General features: G+C 43.4%; 1 protein-coding gene across 5 annotated transcripts in view; it reads right to left on the reverse strand.

Moving 5' to 3' along the window:
• TNS3 (tensin 3) overlaps positions 1–23,140 on the reverse strand; it is a 268,106-nt gene that overhangs the window by 17,004 nt on the left and 227,962 nt on the right. For all 5 annotated transcript variants that reach the window (XM_079149903.1, XM_079149899.1, XM_079149900.1 and 2 more), the window contains 6 exons: positions 12,983–13,154; positions 10,902–11,539; positions 10,193–10,279; positions 5,774–5,905; positions 950–1,045; positions 85–162 (listed from right to left, as the gene is read on the reverse strand). In XM_079149903.1, coding sequence (XP_079006029.1) covers positions 85–162; positions 950–1,045; positions 5,774–5,905; positions 10,193–10,279; positions 10,902–11,539; positions 12,983–13,154 — 1,203 coding nt within the window. The remainder of the gene's footprint in view (positions 1–84; positions 163–949; positions 1,046–5,773; positions 5,906–10,192; positions 10,280–10,901; positions 11,540–12,982; positions 13,155–23,140) is intronic.

Raw genomic sequence — 23,140 nt, forward strand, 5'->3', positions numbered from 1 at the left:
TCTTAATGGATTTCCTCAGATCCCTGGAAATGTGTGCCTTGACCCTACTCAGCATCAGTCCAGCAGTGGGGCCCCAATCCATACCTCTCTCTGGAATGAGCAGCTTGCAGGGTAAGGCCAAGGGCGTGATGGAATGCTGGCACACCAAAGCTGTCAGACTCCCTGCGGAAAGAACAGAAGCAAACAACCTCTCAGCCTGATGTGTGCTCAGCCACCCTACCAGCTGAAATGAAAACACTGCAAAGTCTGAGCCTTGAGGTCTTCGTAACTAATATGTTCCATTATCGTGGGAAACTTCAAAGAAGCAACGAGTTCAACAAGTCAGCTAAGAAGTAGAGGGAATTGCAGTGAATTCCTAGCACAGACACATCACTGACAAAGCATAAATAATAAATCATACGGTAGTCTGGATCTGAAATGAGATCAAGATAACTGCAATTTATACCATATACACCATCCCTGCATGGTGCTTCTAAAAGGGCCAGGATAATGCCAAGGTATTAATTCTCTTGGTGCCTTGTGCAGCCGGCTCATGCAGCCTGTCTAGCAATCCTGTGAAATAGCAGTGGCTTATCAAGGTACAGGTAAGAAAGGATGCTCTGCTCAAACCCTATGTGCCTCTTAGTGCTCCTGGGATGGGATGACACTGGGGTCCAACCCATCAGGACTCATCTGTGTGCAGAATAAGACCACACCCTGCTGACATCTGTAATTTCTAGTATTAGTCCAGTGTTTTTTGTTTGTTTGCTTTTGACAAAGCTTTTAACAAAACTTTGTACATCAAGTTTATCTTAGAGATAGTATTTCAGATCAGAAGACTCCCCAGAACCAGGGAGTGAAATATGAATGAACCATCACGACCATTGTCTGAAATCTCAGGTTAGCCAGCAGAGGGGAATCCAGGCCCCCAATATTCAGGATATAGAGAGAAATCTCTCATATGACTCACCAAAATATGGTTCATTGGAGCATCCTTTCAACCGCACTCCCTTTGGGGTACACTCGATCAAAAAATGACGAACAAGTTCATTGGACAAATCTCCAGCTGTGGTATGAAATGTTAAAAAATGAATTGACTCAAGTGGTACAAGCATCCCAATGCTTACAGCAGCACAATTTGCAATACCCAAGTTAAGGAACCAGCTCGGTACCTGTCACAGACAAGTGGATAAAGAACATGTGGTCTACATGTGGTCTACAATGGAGTTTAACTCAGCCATAAAGAAGAATGAAATTACATCATTTGTTGGTAAATGGATGGAACCAAAGAACACGAGGCTAAGTGAAATAAGTCAGACTCAAAATCAAGGATTGATATGTTCTGTCTCATATATGGAAGCAAGAGAGAAGAAAGGACTTAAAACGGGAATCACTGAATGTGGTGGTGCACGCTTATAAACCCAGTGACTCAGAAGGCTTAGGCAGGAGGATGGCAAAGCCAGCCCTAAGCCATTTAGTGAGACCCTATCTCAAAATAAAAAGGACTGGGTTCAGTGGTTAAGTGTCCCTGAGTTTAATCCCTGATACCTAAATACATGAATGAATAAAACAGGGGGATCTCATGAAAATAGAAGGGAGAACAGTAGAACAGAAGAAGGGGAGAGAGAGGGAGGGAAGAAGGATAGGAAAAGGGAGGAAACAGACCATGAAATAGAACGAATTTTGCTAAGTACATGTATGACATATATTATGCTATATCACCATGAGTTCTACTTTTATGTACAACTGTAATGCAGCAATTAAAAAAGCAATAAATAAGTGGAAGGAAGGTAAGTAGAGAAAGAGGGTCAGGGGGAAAGAGGTAGGGAGGCAAAGGGGAAGTACTAAGGAATGAAATGGAGCATATTTATTATAGGCATCTATGAATACGTCAAAATGAACCCCACTGTTATGTATAACTAAAATGCACTAATGAAAAACATAAAAAATGAAGAATTAAAAAAAAAATGGAAGCACGGCAAGATTTGAGAGAGGGAAATTTGAGGCACAAATGCAAGGTGCTATACCTGGCGCCTTCCAAATAGAAATTCATCTACTGCATTGGTAATCACTTTAAGAATGGTAGCTGGGTGGTGAGATGAGCCAGGTGGATGGAGAGAACCCCCACAGTGATGATGTGGCAGGCAGAAGGGCCTTTGGGAGGCCCCTCAAACACACTGCAAGAATTCCCAGTCCAAAAAAAAAAAAAAAAGAAATCTAAAACACTAGTGAATCTGGGCATTTCAGATAAAGGAAACTTGACCTGTAGTAGGCTCCTAAATGATGTCTATTAAGTGAAAAATATTAATAACAGTGTCAGCATTTTCACAGGCAGTAAAGCTTTACAGAAAAGGAAATGATGAGATTCCATGAAAGGCTGCATTGAATAAAATGGGGACAAGGACATGCGGCTATTGAGCTGTGGGAGGAGAATGCCTCATGAATTCTAGACTACCAGGGATTCTGAGCGAGGGTCTGGATGCCAGTTGTGGGAAATAGTCCAGTGAAATCCTCCTGGCCAGGCACTCTGCAAAGCAGTACCCTGAATAGCCACAGCTGTCCTGTTTCAGGGTGGCCAGAGGTGGTGGTTACTCACTGTAGCTCTTCACTAGTTTGGTAAACACTTCTCTAAAATCTGTCCCTGGCTTGTGAACACAAATACCAAATCCAGGGTCTGCTGTGAAAACACAGCAGCCAGACATAACCTCACTAACAAATCCTGGCGTTCCTGATGTCTGCTCCTCTCATATCCTCTATTTCATTGCCTACATTTTCAGACTGAGTCCAAAGTCCACCTGAGGCTGGATGCATGCCTGGAGGTCCAAAAAGTTATATACCACCATCTGTATTTAAAAAAAAGATAATGCCTTAAAATGTTCCAAAGGAACCAAGGAGCCAAGCAGAATTCCAGAGCTGCTATCCACTTGTGCCTGTGCTACCATGTTAACCTCCCGTCTCTACCTACTCACCAGATGTTCTTATCCTGAGACTTATTCCTGCTATAATCATCAACCAGCAAGTTTCCAAATAAGGCATGGCAACAGTCAACCATAAGGACTAATTAAGCTCTTCGGCTATAAAAGTTCGCATTTCCACTCAATAGCAGCATTTTTTGAACTTCTTATGCTGGAATTCTGGGTGCTCTATAATTTAATTTTCTAATGTTCAGCTCTTCTCCCCATCCTGTGCAGGTCTCCTCCTCCTTAACTTCAAGACCCTGTCAGTACTTACAGGTTCAGGTCTGTGCTCTGACTGAGTTTCCTGTGCCCTCTCAACCTAATTTCCCACCCCTTCATTCACATGTCACTTCCTTTGCCAGAAGGAATCCATTTTTGACTTCCTGGAAACATCTCTGCCATGCCAGAGGTTAGCCCTTCCACAACTAAATCTTCATGTTTTTCAAGATTTAACTCCAAGGCCATTTTCTCCATAAATCTTCAAGCAGATGATCTATCTAAGGATCTGGATAAATTTTCTCAGGTATAAACATAACAGCATGAGGGATCCAGGCATCTGTCTCATTTTCCTTAATACAGTAAATTCTAATATCTGTGCTTATTCTGAGTTCTTCTGCTATAGTTTAGATCTAGAATATTCCTCAAAGGTTCAAATATTAAAGACTTGGTCCCCAGATTGGGAGGTAGTGGAAAATTTAAGAGGTGAGGCCAAATGGTATTTAGGTCACTGAAGATATGTTCCTGTAGAAGATAATGAAGGCCTGGTCCCTTCTTCTTCTTTTTTTTTTTTCTTATTCATGTCCCAGCCATCCACTGAGCAGCTTTGCTCCACTGTGCACCCCACCGCCAAACTATGATGTTCTACCTCACTATGGGCCCAAGAGTAACGGGGCCCATAGACCATGGCCTAAAACCTCTGGAATCATGAGTCAAAATAAATCTTCTAGCTTTATATGTCAGTTATCTCTGGTATTTTGTTACATAAATGGAATAATACACCTTCCTAATGACTAGATGATATTCCCCCAGTCCACACATCCCAGGGAGGATAAAAGAATCTTTTTCCTTTCCTTGGAGTTTGTGGTGGGGTCGTAAAGAAAGATGAATGTTTATAGGGGTAAAAAAGGCAGGATGAGGGGGAAAAAAATACAAAGAATAAACTGAAAATGAAAACCAAGACTCCACAAATAATGGAATAAACAGACTGCAATATATTTGTAAGATGGAAAAGATACAAACAATGAGAACAGTTATAAACAATCTTTAAAATATGATAAGGGAATCTTACAACGAATCAAAACAAGAACAAAAGAATCGATACTGCATTAGTTTTCTCATTTCATGATAAACAGACAATTTTGTCAGTTAACGTAAACACATTTTAATATTACATTTTACTTAGCAGTTTACTGTCTGCAATGGTACTGATGTAGTCATTTGAACTTTTAGTGTGTATGAGGGATAGAGCAGGAGAGTGAATGTATTCATACTGTTGGCAGCTAAGGCTCGAGCTGTGGAGGGCCATACAAAGGTGGAATGGAGGAGGTAAGAAACAGCCTTGTGATACTGTACTTGAATCAGCAGCATCTGGATGAGCTTATGAAGTCTTAGAAATAGCATGCTTCCCAGCTCCATGCGCCAGAAAGAGGCAATGATACACTGGTCTCAAAATGGACATATCATGAGGAGATCCTGGTTTCTAGGTACCCTACCCAAGTACACAGCACCAGGGATGCGGAGAAATGACTGAGGCAGGGGAAGTCCAAAGCAAACTAGAAACATGATTGCTGTTTCAAAAGCTGGGACTGCTCCCAGACTAATGGGGACATATCAAAAGGTCACAGAGGCAGCCTAAAGGGCAGCATGGGATCAAGTCTGGGATCATGGAATTCCTCAAAACAGTGGGGCTGCCGGATTCTAACACAGGAGAAAGGGGCACACAGAGCTTCCTGACAGGTTCCTGCTCTTGGGCTGTGGTTAAATGCATATTTGCTTTAGAATCATGTTTGACTGTACATGCAGACATTACAAACTTTTCTAGGTTTGGTTGTGTTTCAAGACAAAAAGCAGCAAAAACAACAAAAGAAGATGACATCAACAAAAAGCAAACAACTAGAACGTTACCTTATCCTTAAACATAACTCAGATCCTATTGCCTTACAGAATGTGCTGGAACAACACCAGTAGAAAGGCATAGTCCTTTCCTTGAGAAGGAATAATCAAATGACCCTAGACCTGTACTAATATCACAATAAATCAATCTAAAGATACTCTATCAGATGTAGATATAAGAACAGTACATCAGGCTGGAGATGTGACTCAGTGGTAGAACACTTACCTAGCATGTGTGAGGCCTGAGGTTCAATTCCTACCACCACACACACATAAAGAAGAATGCATATAATATGCTACTTTTTATATAATTAAAAAAAAAAAAAAAAAAACAGAGGAAAATACACACTTGCCTACATTTGGATAAACAATCAGTAAAAAGATACACAAGAACGTGTTGCCGATGGTTCTCCAAGAGAGGAGAGCGGGTAGTGAGGTGAACAGGGCTGAAATAGAAACCAGGTGCCTTAGTAGATGCCTCGTTCTATTTTTCCAATTTCTAAATAGTGGGATGGATTACCTATTCAAAACGTTAGAAAATGGAACTTATAAATAATGTTATGTCTTGAACAAGGTAAATACTTAGGAGAACATACCTGAAAAAATATATACTAAAGAAACCTGTGAGTACTGCTCTAAGTCATCTACCACCTTATTTGCATCAAAATAAACCAACAAACACTCTGAATCAATTAGTAGAAGAGATCAGCTCCAGGGGAACTCACCTTTCTTGTTCATCTGCAAGACTGAAGGAGGGGGTGTGGCAACCTTCATGGCCAGGCCATAGGCTCCTCGAAAGGAGTGACTGTCCCTAACGATGAATGATCCTGGCTCTTTGTCCTTCAACATGGTAATGGCTAGAGGAAGAGGAGGAGAAAGGCATGAACGACTGCAGAGTGGACAAATGTTGATGCCCACTCATGACCTTGGGATGGCCCCTGTTGTGTCTGAATACAGTTTGTTTCCTCTAAGATTCAGGTTGAAGTTTGATTCACAGTATAATAAACAGAAGAATGCTCTCTCAGGCAGTGGGTTAATTCTCAGATACTGGAGCACATAACTCACACTAATGTCATAGCTTTGGACTTCCCAGCCTGCAGAATCATGAGTCAAAATAAACCTCTACTCTAGAAATCACCCACTCTCAAATGTTGTTACAGCAGCAGAAAGTGGATTGAGGCAGTCTCTTCCTCTCATCTCTTTTTACAAACTGGATTAGTAAAAACCCAGCCAGAGTCCCTCAGTGTGGACAGAAGAAAATCATGGATGCAGCAAATTCCCATCCTGTTGTCCATGCAGTTGATCAGGGAAAAGACAGAAAGGAGAGAACAGGTGCTCTCATAGCACATGCCTGCTACTGTGCTGTCACAGCCAGCCCAGCCACCTGATCCAAGTGTGGCTAATGTGGCCAATATGGGCATGGAACCTGGGTATGCAAAGGAAAAGCCTCCAGACTCTGTGTCCCAGTGCATTTTTTCTCATAATATATTTCATTCATTTGGAGGATGAACATGTATTACTTTTTCAAAATAGGGGAGAATAATCATTTTCGGAAACTTTTTGTTGTTGTTGTTTCAATTTTAATAAGCCTCACCAGAGCTTGTTTTTGTTACTAAAGTCATGATTTTACTGCCTGGTTATTACAACCTTGTGGGACTTTAGACTTCCCAACAAATCCCCAGAAGCCAGGGCCACATATGCTCAAAGGGCCCTGTCCTCATGCACCAGTGAAGGGGAACTGAAGTATAATTTTGCACTCACTAATTCTGAAACAGAAATAGGCTGAGGGGCTGCGTGGTTTGGAAGAATGTTCAACCACACAAGATCAAAAAGCATGGACTGAAACTTTGGAAACTGAACAAAATAAACCTTTCCTCTTCTTAATCTGATTATCTCAGGCATTTTGTCACACTAATAGAAAACTGCCCAACACAAGCACTCAGCAAGCTATAGTTGGAAAAAGGAACACGTACATATAGAATATAGCAGGCAAGTGCTCTGCCCTCCACTGGCATCACATTCCCCGTGTGGAGGCAGGGAGGTAAGTCACTGCCTACCTTCTCATACCCTTTCCCTGAAATGACTAATTTCACAGACAAGAGAAACAATGGTCTGAGATAATACAACTGGGACAATGACTTCTTTCAATTTTACTTCATGATCCCTTTGTCCTCCTGAGGCATTTTTATTCTCAACTTGGAAAACCCCAAGAAAGTTTCTTGTGATAGTAACTTTTGACAAATTCCACTCCACAGAGACTGCTCGTTTTGATTTTTCTCTTCTGCATCTCTGTGAAATGTCATTGTCACTTTCTTAGAAAAGGTATATCCCACAGTTAATGGAGGAAAAATATGCTTTAGAGCTGAGTTGGAAAAATCACCATCTAGTGCACATGTTAGCTGTTTTGAGATGAGGTTCACTCAAATGTGGTTTTTTTTTTTTTTTTTTTTTTTGTACTGGTGATCAAACCCAAGGGTACTCTATCACTAAGCTATCACAGCCCCAACCCTTTCAATTTTTATTTGAAAGTTAGCCAAGTTGGACTCAGAGTTGTGATCCTCTTGTCTCAGCCTTTCAAGTCACTGGAATTACGGGTATGCACCACTGTGCCCAGCCCACCCAAAGCTTCTTAAATGTATGCAAAAGGTCAGGCAAATGATACTGCTCTAGTTTCAATGTTGAATGTCCTCCAGAGGTCCTGAGGTGAAGGCTTGGTCCTCAGGGTGGTACTATTGAGGAGTGGTGGAAACTCTGGGCGGTGGAGCCCAGTAGAAGGTTTTTAGGTCATTAGGGGTGTGCACACAAAGGGGATTGTGGGCCTCTGGTCTCTTCCTTGCTTAGGCTTGTGATGCAAGCAGTTTTGCTTCACTGCGCTCCCATCCTGTGTGATTCGCTATCCTTGCCAGAGGCCCAAAGCAATGGGACAACCTAATGTTGGACAAGAGCCTCCAGAACCAAGAGACAAAATAAATGTTTTTTTCTTACAAGTTAACGGCTTCAGGATTTTGTTATAGTGACAGAAAGCTGATCAATGCAGATGGCAATACCCCTACCATTTACTGTGAATCTGGTGGGTGACAGCAGCTGTGGTTCCTTTTCACTTAGCACCTCTCTCAGCAACCCTAGGAAGCAGGCCCTGTCATCTCCACCTTCCCAGGGAATCAGATGGTGAGTTCCAAGCCTAGTCTGTCTCTCCTGAATCCCTCTGCTTCAGTGACACTGCACAGTGAGAAGGGAGTGACCTAGCCCAGCACACCATCATGTCTAGAGGACAGTGCCAATATGGGGTGGTCTGTGCAGAATCCTCTAGAACAGGCACCTCCAGCTGGATGAGCTGTGGAGGCATCAGAGGCGGCAATCCTCAGAGGGGCGTGGTAGCAACAAGAACAGGGCCATCTGCCCACTGGGAGGCCTCAGACTTGGTGGGCAGCTTCTCACAAGAGTCAGTTCAAAGAAATAAGTCTTCCCAGATCATGGGCTTTCTCCCCCCACCTCCTTTGATTTAAAATAACAATAGCTTCATTGAGCTCATGAGAAGAAATTCACATTCTTAGAATTTCTATCATCTACATAATCAAAGAGCAGAATTTCAATGGGAGTGGGCAATGCTATTTTTCAGTCACTTCAGTATTTTCTAAAACATAATCATCAGGAGGGAGCATGATGTTCTTCTGAAGTTGAAAAAAAAAGAAAAAAAGAAAAAGAAAAACACAGGCATGAAGTAGCCAAATGGGCATTTTACCAACTATGGGACCCTCTCTACTTCTCACTGCTTTAAGTCACCCAATTCTCTTTTGCAGTTCAGCATTCACCAAACAGCCCTTGAGATTCATTTTGCTTCCTAGGGATCCTGACCCATCTCCCAGCCACCGGGGGCATGGCCTTGCCTTGCGCATGCCAACCCTTCTGAAGAATGTGCCAGGCTCCATGAGCTCTACCTGCCGTCAAAATGATTTCGAGGAATGAGGGCAGCAGCTCCCTGTGGGCAGAGCAGTGGTGCAGTGGGGACTTGTGAAATCCGTCCAAAGAATGGACACTCATCACCAGGGGGCTGCCGAGATATGAACTGGATCTTAAGTGCTTCCCAAAAGTTTGTTGAAGACTTGGTCCCCAGATGAGGATGCTATTGGGATGTGGTGTATCCTTTAGCATGTGGGCCCTGGTTGGAGAAGCAGGCCACTGGGGACATGCCCTGGAAAGGGATTATTGGGACCCTGACCCCTTCTTCTTTTTCTGCTTCTTGGACCCCATGAGGTGAGCAGCTTTGCTCTACCATGTTCTCCCCTCCAAGATGTTCTGTTTCACCACAGGTATAAAAGCAATGGAGTCGGTTGACCATGGACTGAAACTTCTGAAAGGGCCAAAACAAATCTTTTCTCCTTTTAAGTTGCTTATCTCAGGTATTTTGTCACAGCAATTCAAAGCTGACTAACACATGCTTCCAGGAGGGATAGCCACGGGAATGGCCTGCTAGCCTCCTGTTGAAACGTCTACTCATATTCTGGTAAAAACCAACACTTGCTGAGCATGGTAGCTCACACCTGTAAACCCAATGACTCAGGAGGCTGAAGCAAGAAGATCATAAGTTTCAGGGCAGCCCAGGCAAACTTAGTGCAACCCTATCCTAAATAAAAATCAAAAAGGGTTGATAATATAGATCAGTGGTAGAAGGTTTTCCTGGATTCATTCCCCAATACCAAACTTAAAAAAAAAAAAAACATAACTCAGTTGCTCAAGTAGATTAATAATTTCTTGACACCTTTCCCTCCATCCTGACCCTCATCCTCTGTGGCTCAGGACCTCACTCTTCAATGGAGACATGGGCAAGTCAGTAGTCATTGGTTGGCAGCACCGGCAAACTGCTGGCTCATAGAAGCAGCCAGAAATTACACCCTGAATGTTGGCATGCTGAGAGCTGGTGCCCATCCTTCACCAACTCCCTCATTAGTACCAAGTATTTCCTATAAAAACTTAAAGGCCATGGGATTTTCCCCAGAGGCATGTAATAAAGTGTTGCCTTGTTGTGACTATCCAGGCCTCAGCCATGGCACCTAGATATTGGTCCTACAGGATCCCCCTTCACACAGGAGCCTGGGCACTGAGGAGGACTGATGTCCAAGGGAGCCCTCACCCTTCCCACATACCTTGTTCTCTTGAAATATCTGCCTTGTACCAGAATTTGGAAGTGTCTTGAACAAACTTCACAATCACAAGTTTATCACCTGGACTATCTATAAAACAAAATTATTAAAACGGTGATTGCAAAGGACATTTTTTATTATACCTTCATATCTATGATATTCCTACAAATCCAAATCCCATGCCTAGGGATGAAGGAGGATGTGAATGTTCTTTGGGGAAGGAACTACATTTGAAATTAGTAAGTCGGAAGAGACAGCTACTGTTTTGTAAGACAGAACATCACAACATGATACTTTGGGATTTTGCAATGCATATTTAAAATAAATAGAAAGGTAAGATGCAAACAGCAAGGTCAGTGTTGTTTATAATTATGCACTTGAAATACTTCATAATTAAATTCTGAATCAATAAATTTAATTTAAAAGAAAAACTAATCTTCAAAGACTGATGTTTGTGAGTAACAGGGAAAACAGAACCACTGCAATAGTCTGCCCTTTCTACTTCTGGGATGAACCTAAGGTGCAGAAGCCTAGAAGAATTAATGAGAAGCATCATGTCCGTATCTGGTTTTGGGCTAGCAAACTGATGGGCTCCTTAATAGCTCTGGACTTTTCTTGCAGGGCACCAACATTAGAGATGCACATTCAGGTAAGCCCAAAAGATAAATCCCAGGCCCTTCCTTAGTATACATACAGAGGTGGAAACACATACCTGGCAAAGGTGAGGCCCCTTCTGAAGGCTTGGAAAAGTCTGGAAGGACATTTGGGAAGGGGATGCTGATGGTGCTTCCACTGTGTGGGCTGGAGAAACCACTGGAGGAGGGGGAAACTGATCCCAAAGAACGATCCCCCTCTGAGGCACGCTTTTTCTCAGGGAGGGGTGGCTGCCCAGGCAGGGTCACCCCTTGGCCCTGCAGGCCTGGACTGTGGTGGCTGCTGTGTCCAGGTGCCACTGTAAGAAAATTGTGGGACAGGAAGCCATTGTCGGCAGGCCCTGCTGTCGTCAGTGGGGGACCAGGGGCTGGAGATGCTCCATGGGAATTGGCCAGCAAAGCTCCTGGGTCCTCATCAGGTGGAAGACCACTCCCTACTGGGTTGGTGCTGAAGCCCAGGAAGGCCTGGCTGCTCGTGGGGACCAGAGAGTCCTGTGGCTCCACCATGGACAGCTCATGGCTGTGGAAAGAGGCCTGGAGCTCTGAGGACGGGAAGCAGGACAGGCCTGGGGAGTCCTTTCCGGGGCTGGAGAACTCATTGGTGCCAAGGGGACTTCCAGAGGGCCGATTGCTTCCCAGCAGGGAAAGAGTGGATTTGGGACTGCTCTCCACCCATGGGCGTTCTGCAGAAGGCTGGCTGTTCAAAAGACACAAGAGAACATAAGGTACATGAAGGCATCTCAGGAAGAGGCACCAAAAACTTTGTGAATGACATTATCCCCTTGTACCTAAATATTTAAGATGCTTGAATATTGTTTAACCTTTCCAAAGTTAATAAACATGAATGATAAAAAAAAAAAAAAAAAAATCAGTAGAAAAACTGTCAGTAGATGTGACAAGGACAGGGCTGGGGAAGCAGATGTCAAGGCTCAGGAGACAAAGTACCACCCCCTCTTATGTGTGTTTCAGCAACCCAGGATCAGTCTTTGTCTAAAAATGTTAAATGGAAAATTCCAGAAGTAAACAATTGAAAATTTTAAAATTCTGAGTGCCATTCAGAGCAGTGTGTTTCTATTATGTAGGCCCAACTTTGGCCTGAAAATATTAAATAGAAGATTTCAGAAATAAATAATGGGTAAGTTTTAAATTCTGAGTGCCAGTAGTGTGATGAAATCTTGCACAATCTTCCACCCTGTCTAGAAATGAATCAACCCCCACTTCGTTTAGTGTATTTGTGCTGTATATGCTACCTTCCCGTTAGTCACTTAGTAGTTAACTTGGTCATACAATTGACTGATACTATATCATCATTTTTTGTGTGTCCAAGAAACCCTTATTTTACTTAATAATTTCCCCAAAGGGCAAGGGTAGTTATGCTGGCAATTCACATATGCCAAGGATAAGTTGTAAAATGCTTTCTTCACATGAAAAGTTTAAAGTTTATTAAAGGTACAAAAGTATAGAAAAAAATAATACACGTAGAGTTTGGTCCTAGTCATAGTTTCAGGCATCCACACTGAGAACCCTAGAACATATTACCTGCAGATAAGGAGGGACAACTATATCAGAAATTGTGATATATTCAGCAATATAAAAAGACAACTAAAAACATAACCCACATAATATACACATATTTAAATTAGCAAACATTGGGTATGGGGACCTACCTGTGAGGGCAAGTCCTTTAAGAACCTCTTTATTTTAATGAGAAAGGAGGTTAAATAAAGGAATGTAAATGAGGAGCTATGTTCATAGAATAAACATAATAGAATATATTCCTATCATGGGTGACAGGAACAGCCCCGCTTATGGATTTCCCCAAGGTCACTGACTTTATAAAGCAGAAAGAGGCCATTTTTGTTTGTCTGTGGCCCTTTTATTTCTGTTCTTGCAATCCCTCTGTGACTGAATTTCCTACATTTCCTTTGTGTATCTTCCCATACACCAGTACACAGACCATGTCCTCCTGAGCAGCAGTGTTCTACACACAGCCCTGACAGCTGGCCCATACAAGCCATCCTCTGGGTAGGGGCATCCTCTTGGGCCCCAGCTCCAGCCTCCACATCCCTCTTCCCACCCTCAGCTCAGCACTCTGGGCTGTATGGGGAGTTGTGTCAAGTTTATAGGTTCATTTTCCTACCTTTCTCTCCTCTGGCCAGGACCATTGCTTGAAATAGTACAGGAAGATGCAAAGGCCTGCTGGAAGCTGGGTGTTGTGGGCACATCGGCCCTAAGCATCGTGGGTTTGGGTCCGAGGGGGCTCTCTGACATCCCCACGGTGTGGCTGAGAATCTCAGGACAGCCTCGTGGTTCTAGAGGGAGAAAACAAAATGAAAGGGGTTGTAATCTCATCCCTTTTGTGTGTTCTTCAAGGAAGGTAATTTCTGAATCTTGCTGTGCCATGGCTCTTCTGAGCCACAGTGTCACACACAGGCTGAAGGAGGTTGCTCCATGTCACTCTGGGCAGGTTTACCATTACCTATCACTGTTTCCAAAAGAGAAGATGGCCAACTCATCCCCCCACACGCTGTCCACCTCCCTACCTGAGCTGGTGTCAGCATCCTTGCTGCAATATCATAGGAACACAGTGGACCAGTGGGCTGGTCCTCCAGGGCCCAGCACCATATGACCACTAGTGGGCTGTACTCTTCACATTCAATCTAGGGCATCCTAGACTGAAAGGGTAGGGCCTTTCTCCGCAAATCAGCAGGACCCTTCTCCACAGCAAGACCACTCCCCATAAGCCCAGGCCCTACAACACCAAGACAGTCAGGCATCCTTAAACTTCCTTTGGCCCCCAACCTCCCGAGTTGTTGACTCAGTTGCAGTGACAACCCCACTGACTACAAAGGCACAAACCTGAGCTGCAATCATACTATTCTGGGGAGCTTAAAATGGGGGTTCAGAACTATCAAGGCAGCCAGGACTGGGAGGGTCAAGAAGGCACAGAAGTGGGACTTATCGCAAATTTCCCTGAGTCTTGAACTGCAAAGGTGGGGACCACGGCCTAGTAACCAAGACAAAAAATGGCTGCTGAGAAGCTAAAACTATAGGCAAGGATTTGGGCAGTCAAGTGACTAAATTAGGAGTGCGAGGTGCACATACAGAGGGGGACCTTTGCCCATACTGAGAGATCTTGAGGTGAGATTTGTGAAGGGTTATGAACCAGGAACAAAAGTTCCAGGGACAGAGCAGCCTTGATTGGATCTGGTCAACCTGATTGAAAAGTCACATACTCCCTGGGGAATATAATTCCCTCTAGTCTGCCTCTCCACCATCTCACTGTGATTTATTATATGTTATGAAATATTTAGCCATGCCACTAAATATGACAAGTGAAAACCAAGTCAAGGGAGAAGAACAACCACCTGAAAAAAAACCCACCAATGACACAAAAATTGGAGTTAGAAAAGCACAGACTATAAGATAGCTAAGAAGTAAAGACAGAACAATTCACATTTCGCAAAGAGAATGAGTCCGTAAGAAAAATCGAATGGAAGCCCTATAGCTTAGAGTGAAATGAAATGAGCATGTAGACAAGGCTTTTATCGGCGGTCAACTAGACGACATAGAGGAAGTGAGGAATGGAGGGAGCTGGGGGCGATGATTATGTGCAGCAAGAAGCACTGAGAGGGAGGAGGATGAGGAATACAGAGAAGAGCACAAAAACAAACAAACACGATGAACACTTCTAACCTACGTGCAACTGGAGTCCAAGAAGGGGTGGAAACATCGAATGAAACAAGCAACATTGGAAAAGAAAATTTCCCCAAATATATTAAATATATTGAACTGTGAGTCAAGAAAAAGAAAAAAAAAAAAAAAAAAGAATCCATGATACTCAAGCAGGAGAAGTTAAAAGAAAATGCACAAGCATTTAGTATTACAGCTTCTGAAAATTACAGACAAAACCCTAAACACAGTGATTTGTCCATTTTGGAAGAAAAGACAGGACCCCAATTTTAATGTTATTTTTTTTTTCAACACTAAAGTTTTTCATTACAGGAGAGCCTAGTGCTAATGTCTTATTTGTTTAAACTCTTCCATAATACCCGCCAAGGATGAGGATGCACCATCTCCTGCCCTCAAACGTAAAAACCTCATGACCACACCAGGGCCAGGCCTAGCAGATGCTGTCCATGCAATCAGCTTATGACCCTGCCTCCTGCTGGGATTTATCTGCAAATTCCTGGAGCAGATAGAGCCAGTTTACAACTGTGTGACTGCCCCTGCCCCAGGATGACCCACAGTAAATATTTAAATATAAATGTTTGGCGAACTAATTACTAACTGAATGGCCTTCCAAACCCTTTCTTCAATTCTTTGGATTGAAAACCAAAGATGTTCGAGGTTTCAAACCATCCCTTTGCATCCTCACTTCTCTTCTTATAATAAAATAACTTCATTTAAGTTCACCTGTACTTATTTTCCACATAAGATATATTTGCTGGGTATTAATATCTGCCAACATGGTCTAGGTTGCAGGAAACAGAAAAGAGAAACCAGAGCAAGATACCAAGCACCTGTGTCCTGCCCTTAAGATGTATGCAAGGAAGAGACCTGCATGGGAGAGGCAGCTTATGGGTTTCAGAGAGACCTCCAAGAACACTTGCTTCTGTCTGGAGGAGTCTGCTAAGCTTCCTGGAGGAAGTGGCATTTGATGGAAGCCAGAAAGGATGGGTGGAGTTCTGATGAACCTAATTGGTAACACAGGCTTGATGAGCACTATCTGACTGTCAGCTCCTGTCACTTTCTGACTGGTGGCTCCTGGGAAGGAACCACCCCACCTGCACTCCTAGTACTAAACTGGCACCCACGGATGCTATGAATGAATGGATAAATGGACAAAGACTTAGAGGTCAGAAGGAAAAGTTCAGAGGACAGTCAGAAGGAAAAGTTCAGAGGATAATGTGCAAACCCTGCCCCAGGGCCTGGCTCAGAGGAGTGGGTAAATAGAGGGATGGATCCCACTCCAAACAGCAACATAAAACTTTGGAATCAGAAAAACTGTTTATCGAGTCTAATGCATGTGCCTAGGATCTTCCATGAGCAAGTGTGGAATGGAACAACATGCAACACCTTTGGCCTTAACTGACATCGCTCTTAAGAGTTCCCCATGCAGCACAGGGGCAATCCCTGGCACTGCACATCCCTGTTTACTGATTCCCAGCGCCATGAGGATCTGGGGGATGTATGCCAAGATGCAGAAGTCCCAAACACACTCATGTGGTGCCAGAGCTTTTCACCAAATGAGGGGAGGCCAGAGGAAAATAAAATCTCACTGTGTTTCTGTTATCACAGTGCTTGTCCCAGAAAACAGCAAACACAGCACTTCCCATGAAAGTGGCTTTGTTTATAGTTCTATTAGCACTAACTCTGGGGGCACTGGGCTGTGTGGTTCCCTCTTGTTATACAGTCCCTGGCTCAAGGACAAGAGTTAACCTGTCATGTGGAGAAGGAGCTGTCCAAGCACCAGGTCCCATGTTTATGTCAAGCCCTCAGAACAGGGAGACCTGATCTTCTGGGATCATTTTTTTCTGCAGAATCCTGGCCCCTGCCTATGCTTAGAGACACAAGTAAAAAAGAATTGCCACACAGCTTAATACCTCAGCAATTAATCTACTTACTACCTGGACCTCAACATTCACAGGTAAGTAGGATGTGGCCACTTTCCCAGATCAACAGAGCTACTACCAAGTCCAATAACTTGGACTGCAGGCAGCAAAGGGGACATTAGTGGCAGCTCCACTTTACCTAGTACCTGCATTGTGCATGCACAGTGCTGGCACTAGCTCTCCAATTGTCTTTGGGCTACAGAATCCCACCAGGTGTTGTTCCTCTGCTCCATAGGTGAGGAAAGTGAGGCAGAGTTTGGTGCCCCTGTACACTGTCCCTGCTGGGAATTTAGAGAACCCAAAATAGGCAGTACCCTGAAAACCTCACCCCAAGAATAGATAAAGGCCCCAAATAAGTGAGCAGACACAGATTGCAAATCCTTTTAGTAGACACTAACCTCACTCCTAGAAATTCACAAACCTCAAGAGCAGGCAGAATTGTCGCTGTTATGTGTGTGTGTTTATGTTTGTGGTGCTGAGGATGGAACCCAGGACCTTGTGCATGAGAGACAGGAGCTCTGCCACTGGGCTACACTGCAGCCATACTGCCACTACTGTTGTTCAACCTGTACATATGAGGTTCACCATTAAACTGCAGGTGAAATGTCAAAAATGGGAATGGTGAGTGAGCTAAGCTCCTTGTCCTGAGGACATCAGGTCTCAGCCTCCCCAGCTTTGCACCTAAAGGAGCCTGGGAATGACTCAGCACAGGAATGGAGTTTATGCGGAACAGGTGTAACCTCCACCATCTGGGATGGGACATTTGTGGAGCCATTAGCTCTACTGCCACCTTTGAAGTGGAAAGGACAGCAAGGACTCTCCTCTGCCATGAGCAATGCGCAGCCTGTCTCTGCTTCAGAGAAGGGGACGTAAGGATACCATATTGAGTACAATGATTCCTTAAAGCAATGACTCAGAGGATCTTTGGGGCAGGCTGACTTCTTTCTGCCAAATGCCTTTTCTTCTTGCCTTGCTATCCTCCCTGCTAAGATGAGTTTCCACAGCATGGGAAGGACCCATGTCAACACAGAATACCATTCAGACCCATTCCCATGCAAGTCAGGGCCCTGCTCTACCAATAGGATGGTGGGCCCTGAACAGATGCTCCTTTTAGTTTCTGAGTTCCCTCTGGCACAGAGGGAACTGTTCTTAATTCTCCCAATAATCTCACATTCCCTCTGCGGCTCAAACACAGAGGAGGAAGCATTATGCTGTCAGTGTTTAGAAGCCCAGCCTCGTATCACTTTTTTGGTTTTGTCCCAAACCAGATGGTGTCCCCAGCTAGTGGGGTGGGATAGGGTGCCTGGCAGAGGCTGCTGCTGCCTGGCAGCCCTTTGAGGCTTGCCGGAACTTGGGGGGCACGTGCCTGGCCTCCTGGGACCTCAGGAATGTCTGCACTCTGTCTTCTCTCTGCTCCCACTTCCTCTACCCAGAACGAGGGTGAGAGAGGGTCACTGGCTTTTTTCCAAATGGTCTATTTTTATGCTTTCTTTTAAGCTGCTGCAGGAGGATCTGTGGGAAGCTGGACCCCACTTGCTTTCCACTGGCTGCTACTGACATGATCCATAAGTTAACAGGAAGAAAAGAGACCTAGAAGCTTGCAGACAGGGCTGCTGGCTCACTCTCCTGCAAGCCTGGAGCCTGGGGAGGCAGACCTTAAAATCCATGAGGGATCCAAACATCAAAGATCATCACTGGGCTCTGACTCTTGCCTTAGATACAGGAAACTATAATTTCTAAACAAAAATCAGGACACAGATGCCAGAGAAAAACTAACATTTTCCTGTCTTCTTGATTTTATAAGAATGCTTTACAAAGGTATGCAAGTTATTCAATCATACATTATTTAATATCAACCAACTGACCCATAATCAACCAATATCAACCAAATGACTATACAGCATCTTTATGAAAAACAAAATAAATATAGATTATATTATAATCTCCCATTCAGGTGAAGAAAATTCAATTTAGTTATTTAACTACCTAAAAAGTCAGTCTCAATCCCTGGTCCACAGATACATAGGCATGTTCACAGTAAACTTTAAGAAGTGAGTGAGAATATCTACTATCATCTATCTATATCTATATCTAGCTACCTCTTTTCCTCCTGGTCATGCATGAGTATTATTATGCAGTGAAACAAGAAGTGCCCTTTTGAGAATGGAACATCAACCAAACACTTGTCTCCTTCTTTCACCATTTTTCTAGGTGTAGAATTCAGGCTGTTGGGGAGGAAAGCTATCATCTCTAAGTCCTAATTCAGGCTCCTCCACCCAAGTCACAGGGTGCTAAGCACATTCTCAATCTCTGGATTTTTATCTAAGATTCCCATCCGTGGGACACGGTGTCCCACTGAAATCAGATTAGACGATTTCTAAGGTCTATTTAGCTCAGAATTTTAAATTTTAATTTAAAAAAGCAAAACTTTGTATGGGAGATTTGACAATAACAGTGCTTTTAAAAAGAGTGTCCTTAGCTCATAATTCTTCTGTTATTTGTCTACAAATAGCAAGCCATTTAACCAATCTTTTTGACAGCAAAAGAGAAATGAGTAGGCAGCCAGATATAAGAATTAGACATGCCGAGGCACTGAAAAAACAGTGCACACGTTTTTTGATATGAAAAAGTTCTGCATCTCAAACTCTATTGATGCTCTACAAACGCAGAGGAGTAGCCTCCAAACAGATACATACATACTTTCTCAGTACTGAACTTTCCCTTTTGTCACTCCTGAGGTCAAAATCACATGACAAACTGGCTCTATCCCACTGAAGCCAGCAGGGTTCTCATTACCCCAGCAGGGTCGGGGCCCCAGCAACACTGGAGTTGGAATCCCCATCTGCCAACATCCAGGTGGCACTTCTGTAAATTCTCATCCTAAATGGAATTATCCCCTTCAAGAAAAAAAAATCATGCCACTATTTTAACCAGTAACATAAAAGCAATGAAAAAATGCAGATAAAACAGTTAGTCACAATCAGGGCCCTGTTTTCTCTTATTCTTTGAAGATGTCCCATTTATATTCAGAGGTTTTGATTGTAACAAACTGGAAAGAAAACACATTCCCCCATTTACTTGGTGCTGTGTAGAGAATTTCAAACAGTGAAAACAGGTTTTTTTCCCCCCCCTTCTCTTCACAGTGAGTGTTCTAAAGCAGTTTTTGCACTTAGGATGCACTGAGGCCAGTTCCTCCAAGTGACTAATGAGTCCCCTTCCTTAGCAACTTAACAAGACATGAGCATCATTAAAAACCATGCTTTGGTTCGTGTTCTCAGGAAAACAAAGACTTCCTTCCTGCTGGACTTTAAGGAAAGATGACATTGGGGTGGGGCTACTGAGGTTACCTGGTGACCCCACAGAGTTCAAGTATAGAGCCAACACTGAGAAACCAGAGGTGAGGAGGTGGAGGAGAAAGAAGAGGAAGACCCATCTGCCTGATAACAGAGTCCTCACAGAACCAAAACTGAGGACAGAGACACATCCACAATGCAAAGCTACACTTCCATTATTTTTTTTTTATTTATTTATTTTTTTTTGCGGGCCTTCATCCAAAGAGCTCGAGAGTTTTAACAATTCTCAGGTCTTGTTGGTTGTTGTTGGTAGGACATCTGAGATTGTGTATGCATTTTCTTTCTTTTTTTTTTTTTTCCCATTATTTTTTAAAAAACATGATAAAACAATACATAACACAAAATTTACCATCGTAATCGTTTTTAAGTACACAATTCAGTGGCATTAAGTACATTCACTCATTGTTCATCCATCACCACTATTCATCTCCAGAATGTTTCTGTCTTGCAAAACTTTGTCCTCATTAAACAACTTCCATTCCCATCACCTTCAAGCCCCTGCAACCTCCACTCTATTTTCTGTCTTCACAAACTCTACTGCACTACTACTCATATAAGTGGAATCATACAGGATTTGTCCTTTTGTGACTGGATTATTTCACTTAGCATCATGTTCCCCAGGATACATCTAGGTGGTAGCATATGTCAAAATATCCTTCCATTCAAAGGCTGAATAAAATTCCACTGTGTGGCTGTCCTACATTCTACTGTTCATCAGGTGTCCATGGACAACTGGGTAGCTTCCACTTTAAACTACTATATTTAGTTCTTCATTCTCATATTCTTTTAATCAGTTTGAGTTGAGACTGGTGTCCAGCAACAGAAAGTGGTCTCAGTGATGCAAGAGGCTGCCCCTGTCTGCTTCCATCTAGAGGGAATAGGGGTAGACAAGCATGAATCACCTGAGGGTGGTCAGGCTATTGGTGAGGTTGGCAGAGTGGCACAAGGGAAAAAAGGAAGCTCCAGAACTCCCTTGGGGAAGCCTTCCTTATGCTGAGGAAAAACAAAACAAACAATAAAAAACATTTAAAAACCACCTCTAAACTAGAGGGAGAACCTGCCTGAGTCCCTTTGGGAACACTGGCTGAGTGGAGGTCGGCATGAGGAGTGCAGGCAGCAGCATCTTTGAGGGAAAGAACATGAAGATAAGGGCCTATGCTGGAGCCTATGCTGGTGGGCAGGTTGAACTCACAATGTCCTGGTGGTTTCTTTTGCCTTTTTTTTTTTTTTTTTTTTTTTTTTTTTTTTTTTTTTAATATCTCATCCCAAGCAAAATTCCAGTCACATAACTGAATCTGTCCACACGGCTGGAACTTTTAGTGCTTTCAGTCTTCAAACAGAATTCCCAAAGAATCTGACTTTCCATTAGAAGCAGTACATGCATTATATCTCAAGAAATCTGGACCTAGCATTTTCCCTTATAATGCCTGCACCAGAAGTTCCGAATCAGGTTCAAACTGATCATGCAGGGAAACAGCTCATCTGTAACTTCAGAAGTCTCTGACCATGAGTGGGGAAACTTAATTGCTATGGAAGACTTCAGTGGGGGTCCAAGGAAGACATCCTTAGAGGACCCTCCTCTCCCAGAACCTGGGGCATTCAGGGGATCTGCATTCATTACACTGCCAGCCCATAAAGTACCTGGGCCAACAGGTGACTAACAGATTTCTCATAGCATTTCAGATACTGAAGACCGCAGCTTTCATAAGCCAGGTCCCTACCAGGCAATGGTAACTTTGTTCAGTGCTTCTGAAGCTCCATGAGCAATAGTGGATGCAATATCATGACTCTTTTGTTAAGTAAATATTCCAAAACTATGCTTCAGTTAAATCTAGTTAGGCATAATCTCATAGTGGTACATAGAATTGTCAATGAGTTTCAGCTGGGTTTTCTTTTGCCTTTTTTTTTTTTTTTTTTTTTTTTTTTTTTTTTTTTTTAATATGTAGCGCTAAGAATCAAACTGAGTGCCTCACACATCCTAGGCAAGCACTCTACCACTGAGCTACAACCCCTGCCTTCAGCTGGGTTTTCCCCACATGAAGAGAGACTCAACACATTTCATCTTTTTCCAGAAAAGTTCTTAGGTTATCAATGTATTACAGTCACTATCTGCATGGTACTTAAAGGACTTACTTGACCCTTAGATGGACTTATAAAGATGCACACCATCATCTGTCTATACTGGTGAGGCTGATGTTCAGTGTCTGTCCTCACCTATCCCTGCAATAGAATTTGAACACAGTTCTTGGGTTTTCCAACCTTGACTCTAGCAAAACCTTGTTCCTTTTCACTCTGCACACAGTGCAATGGGTTACAGAACTGGCAGTCCAGGTATTGGTGTGTTAGTCTGCTCAGGCAAACACAGTTGATTGGTCACTTAAACAACACACATTAATTTCTCACAGTCCTGGAGCGTGGAAGTCCAGGATCAAGGTACACGCAAGAATAAGAGGGACGGTTGGCATGTGAGTTGAAACTTGGCTCCTGAGAAGGCCACACAGGTTTCTAAAGTGTCCCTTACAATGTTTGGCTTGAGAATGGCAATCTAACCAGCCCAAAGCAGAATGCAGAAGAAGTGAATAGTGCCAAAAGCCCAGGTCCCACAGGACCCCAAGCCAACCAGAGGAACAAGAAAGACCCAGCCCATGACTCCATCCTTCTCACCAATTCTTATCATTTCCAGCCCTGCGGCTTTGGGAGCAAGCTGGAGATGTCCCAAGCGGGTAAGTTTTAACTTTCCAAATCATGGCTGCTTTTTGTTTTTGTATGTTTTTCATCAAAGTTTCTAATTCCTCCTGTCCCTACCAGGCAGGCTACCTATGCTGACTGATGTAAGGGTGTCAATTTCAACCCCTTGATTTTTCGTGCTATTTCTCTTTTGGTTGGCTTGACTGTTCTTGTGGGCAGTGCCTGGTCAGTGCCATGCAGACGTATCCAGCTTCCCCAACATGCAGAATGCCCCTGGCTTGGGGCAGAGGACACTGCCACGCCAGCCTGTTCAGTCCAGTCCAAACCCTCATGAATAAGGCCACCAGGATTGCTGGAATGCTACCAGGCTGCTCAGCATTTGGCCTTTCAGGAAAGCTTAGAGCATATTAAAATTGTTCCAAATGTAACAAATGATGTTCTGATTAATTAGATAATTGACAGCAACCTGCAGTTTCTGCCACAGCAGTTCTGCAACAATTGAAGCTCTCAGCAGTCCCATCCCCCAGAATGACTACTGTCCCATGGGAATGCAGTTCAAGAGATGACTGTTGTGCTCTGGGGAGAAGAAGAAAACAGTCTTAGGGGCCAAAAGACCTTCCCTTGAAATAGACCAAACTGACC

Source organism: Sciurus vulgaris (genome assembly GCF_902686455.1).
Source record: "Sciurus vulgaris genome assembly, chromosome: 8".
Classification (NCBI taxonomy): Eukaryota; Metazoa; Chordata; class Mammalia; order Rodentia; family Sciuridae; genus Sciurus; species Sciurus vulgaris.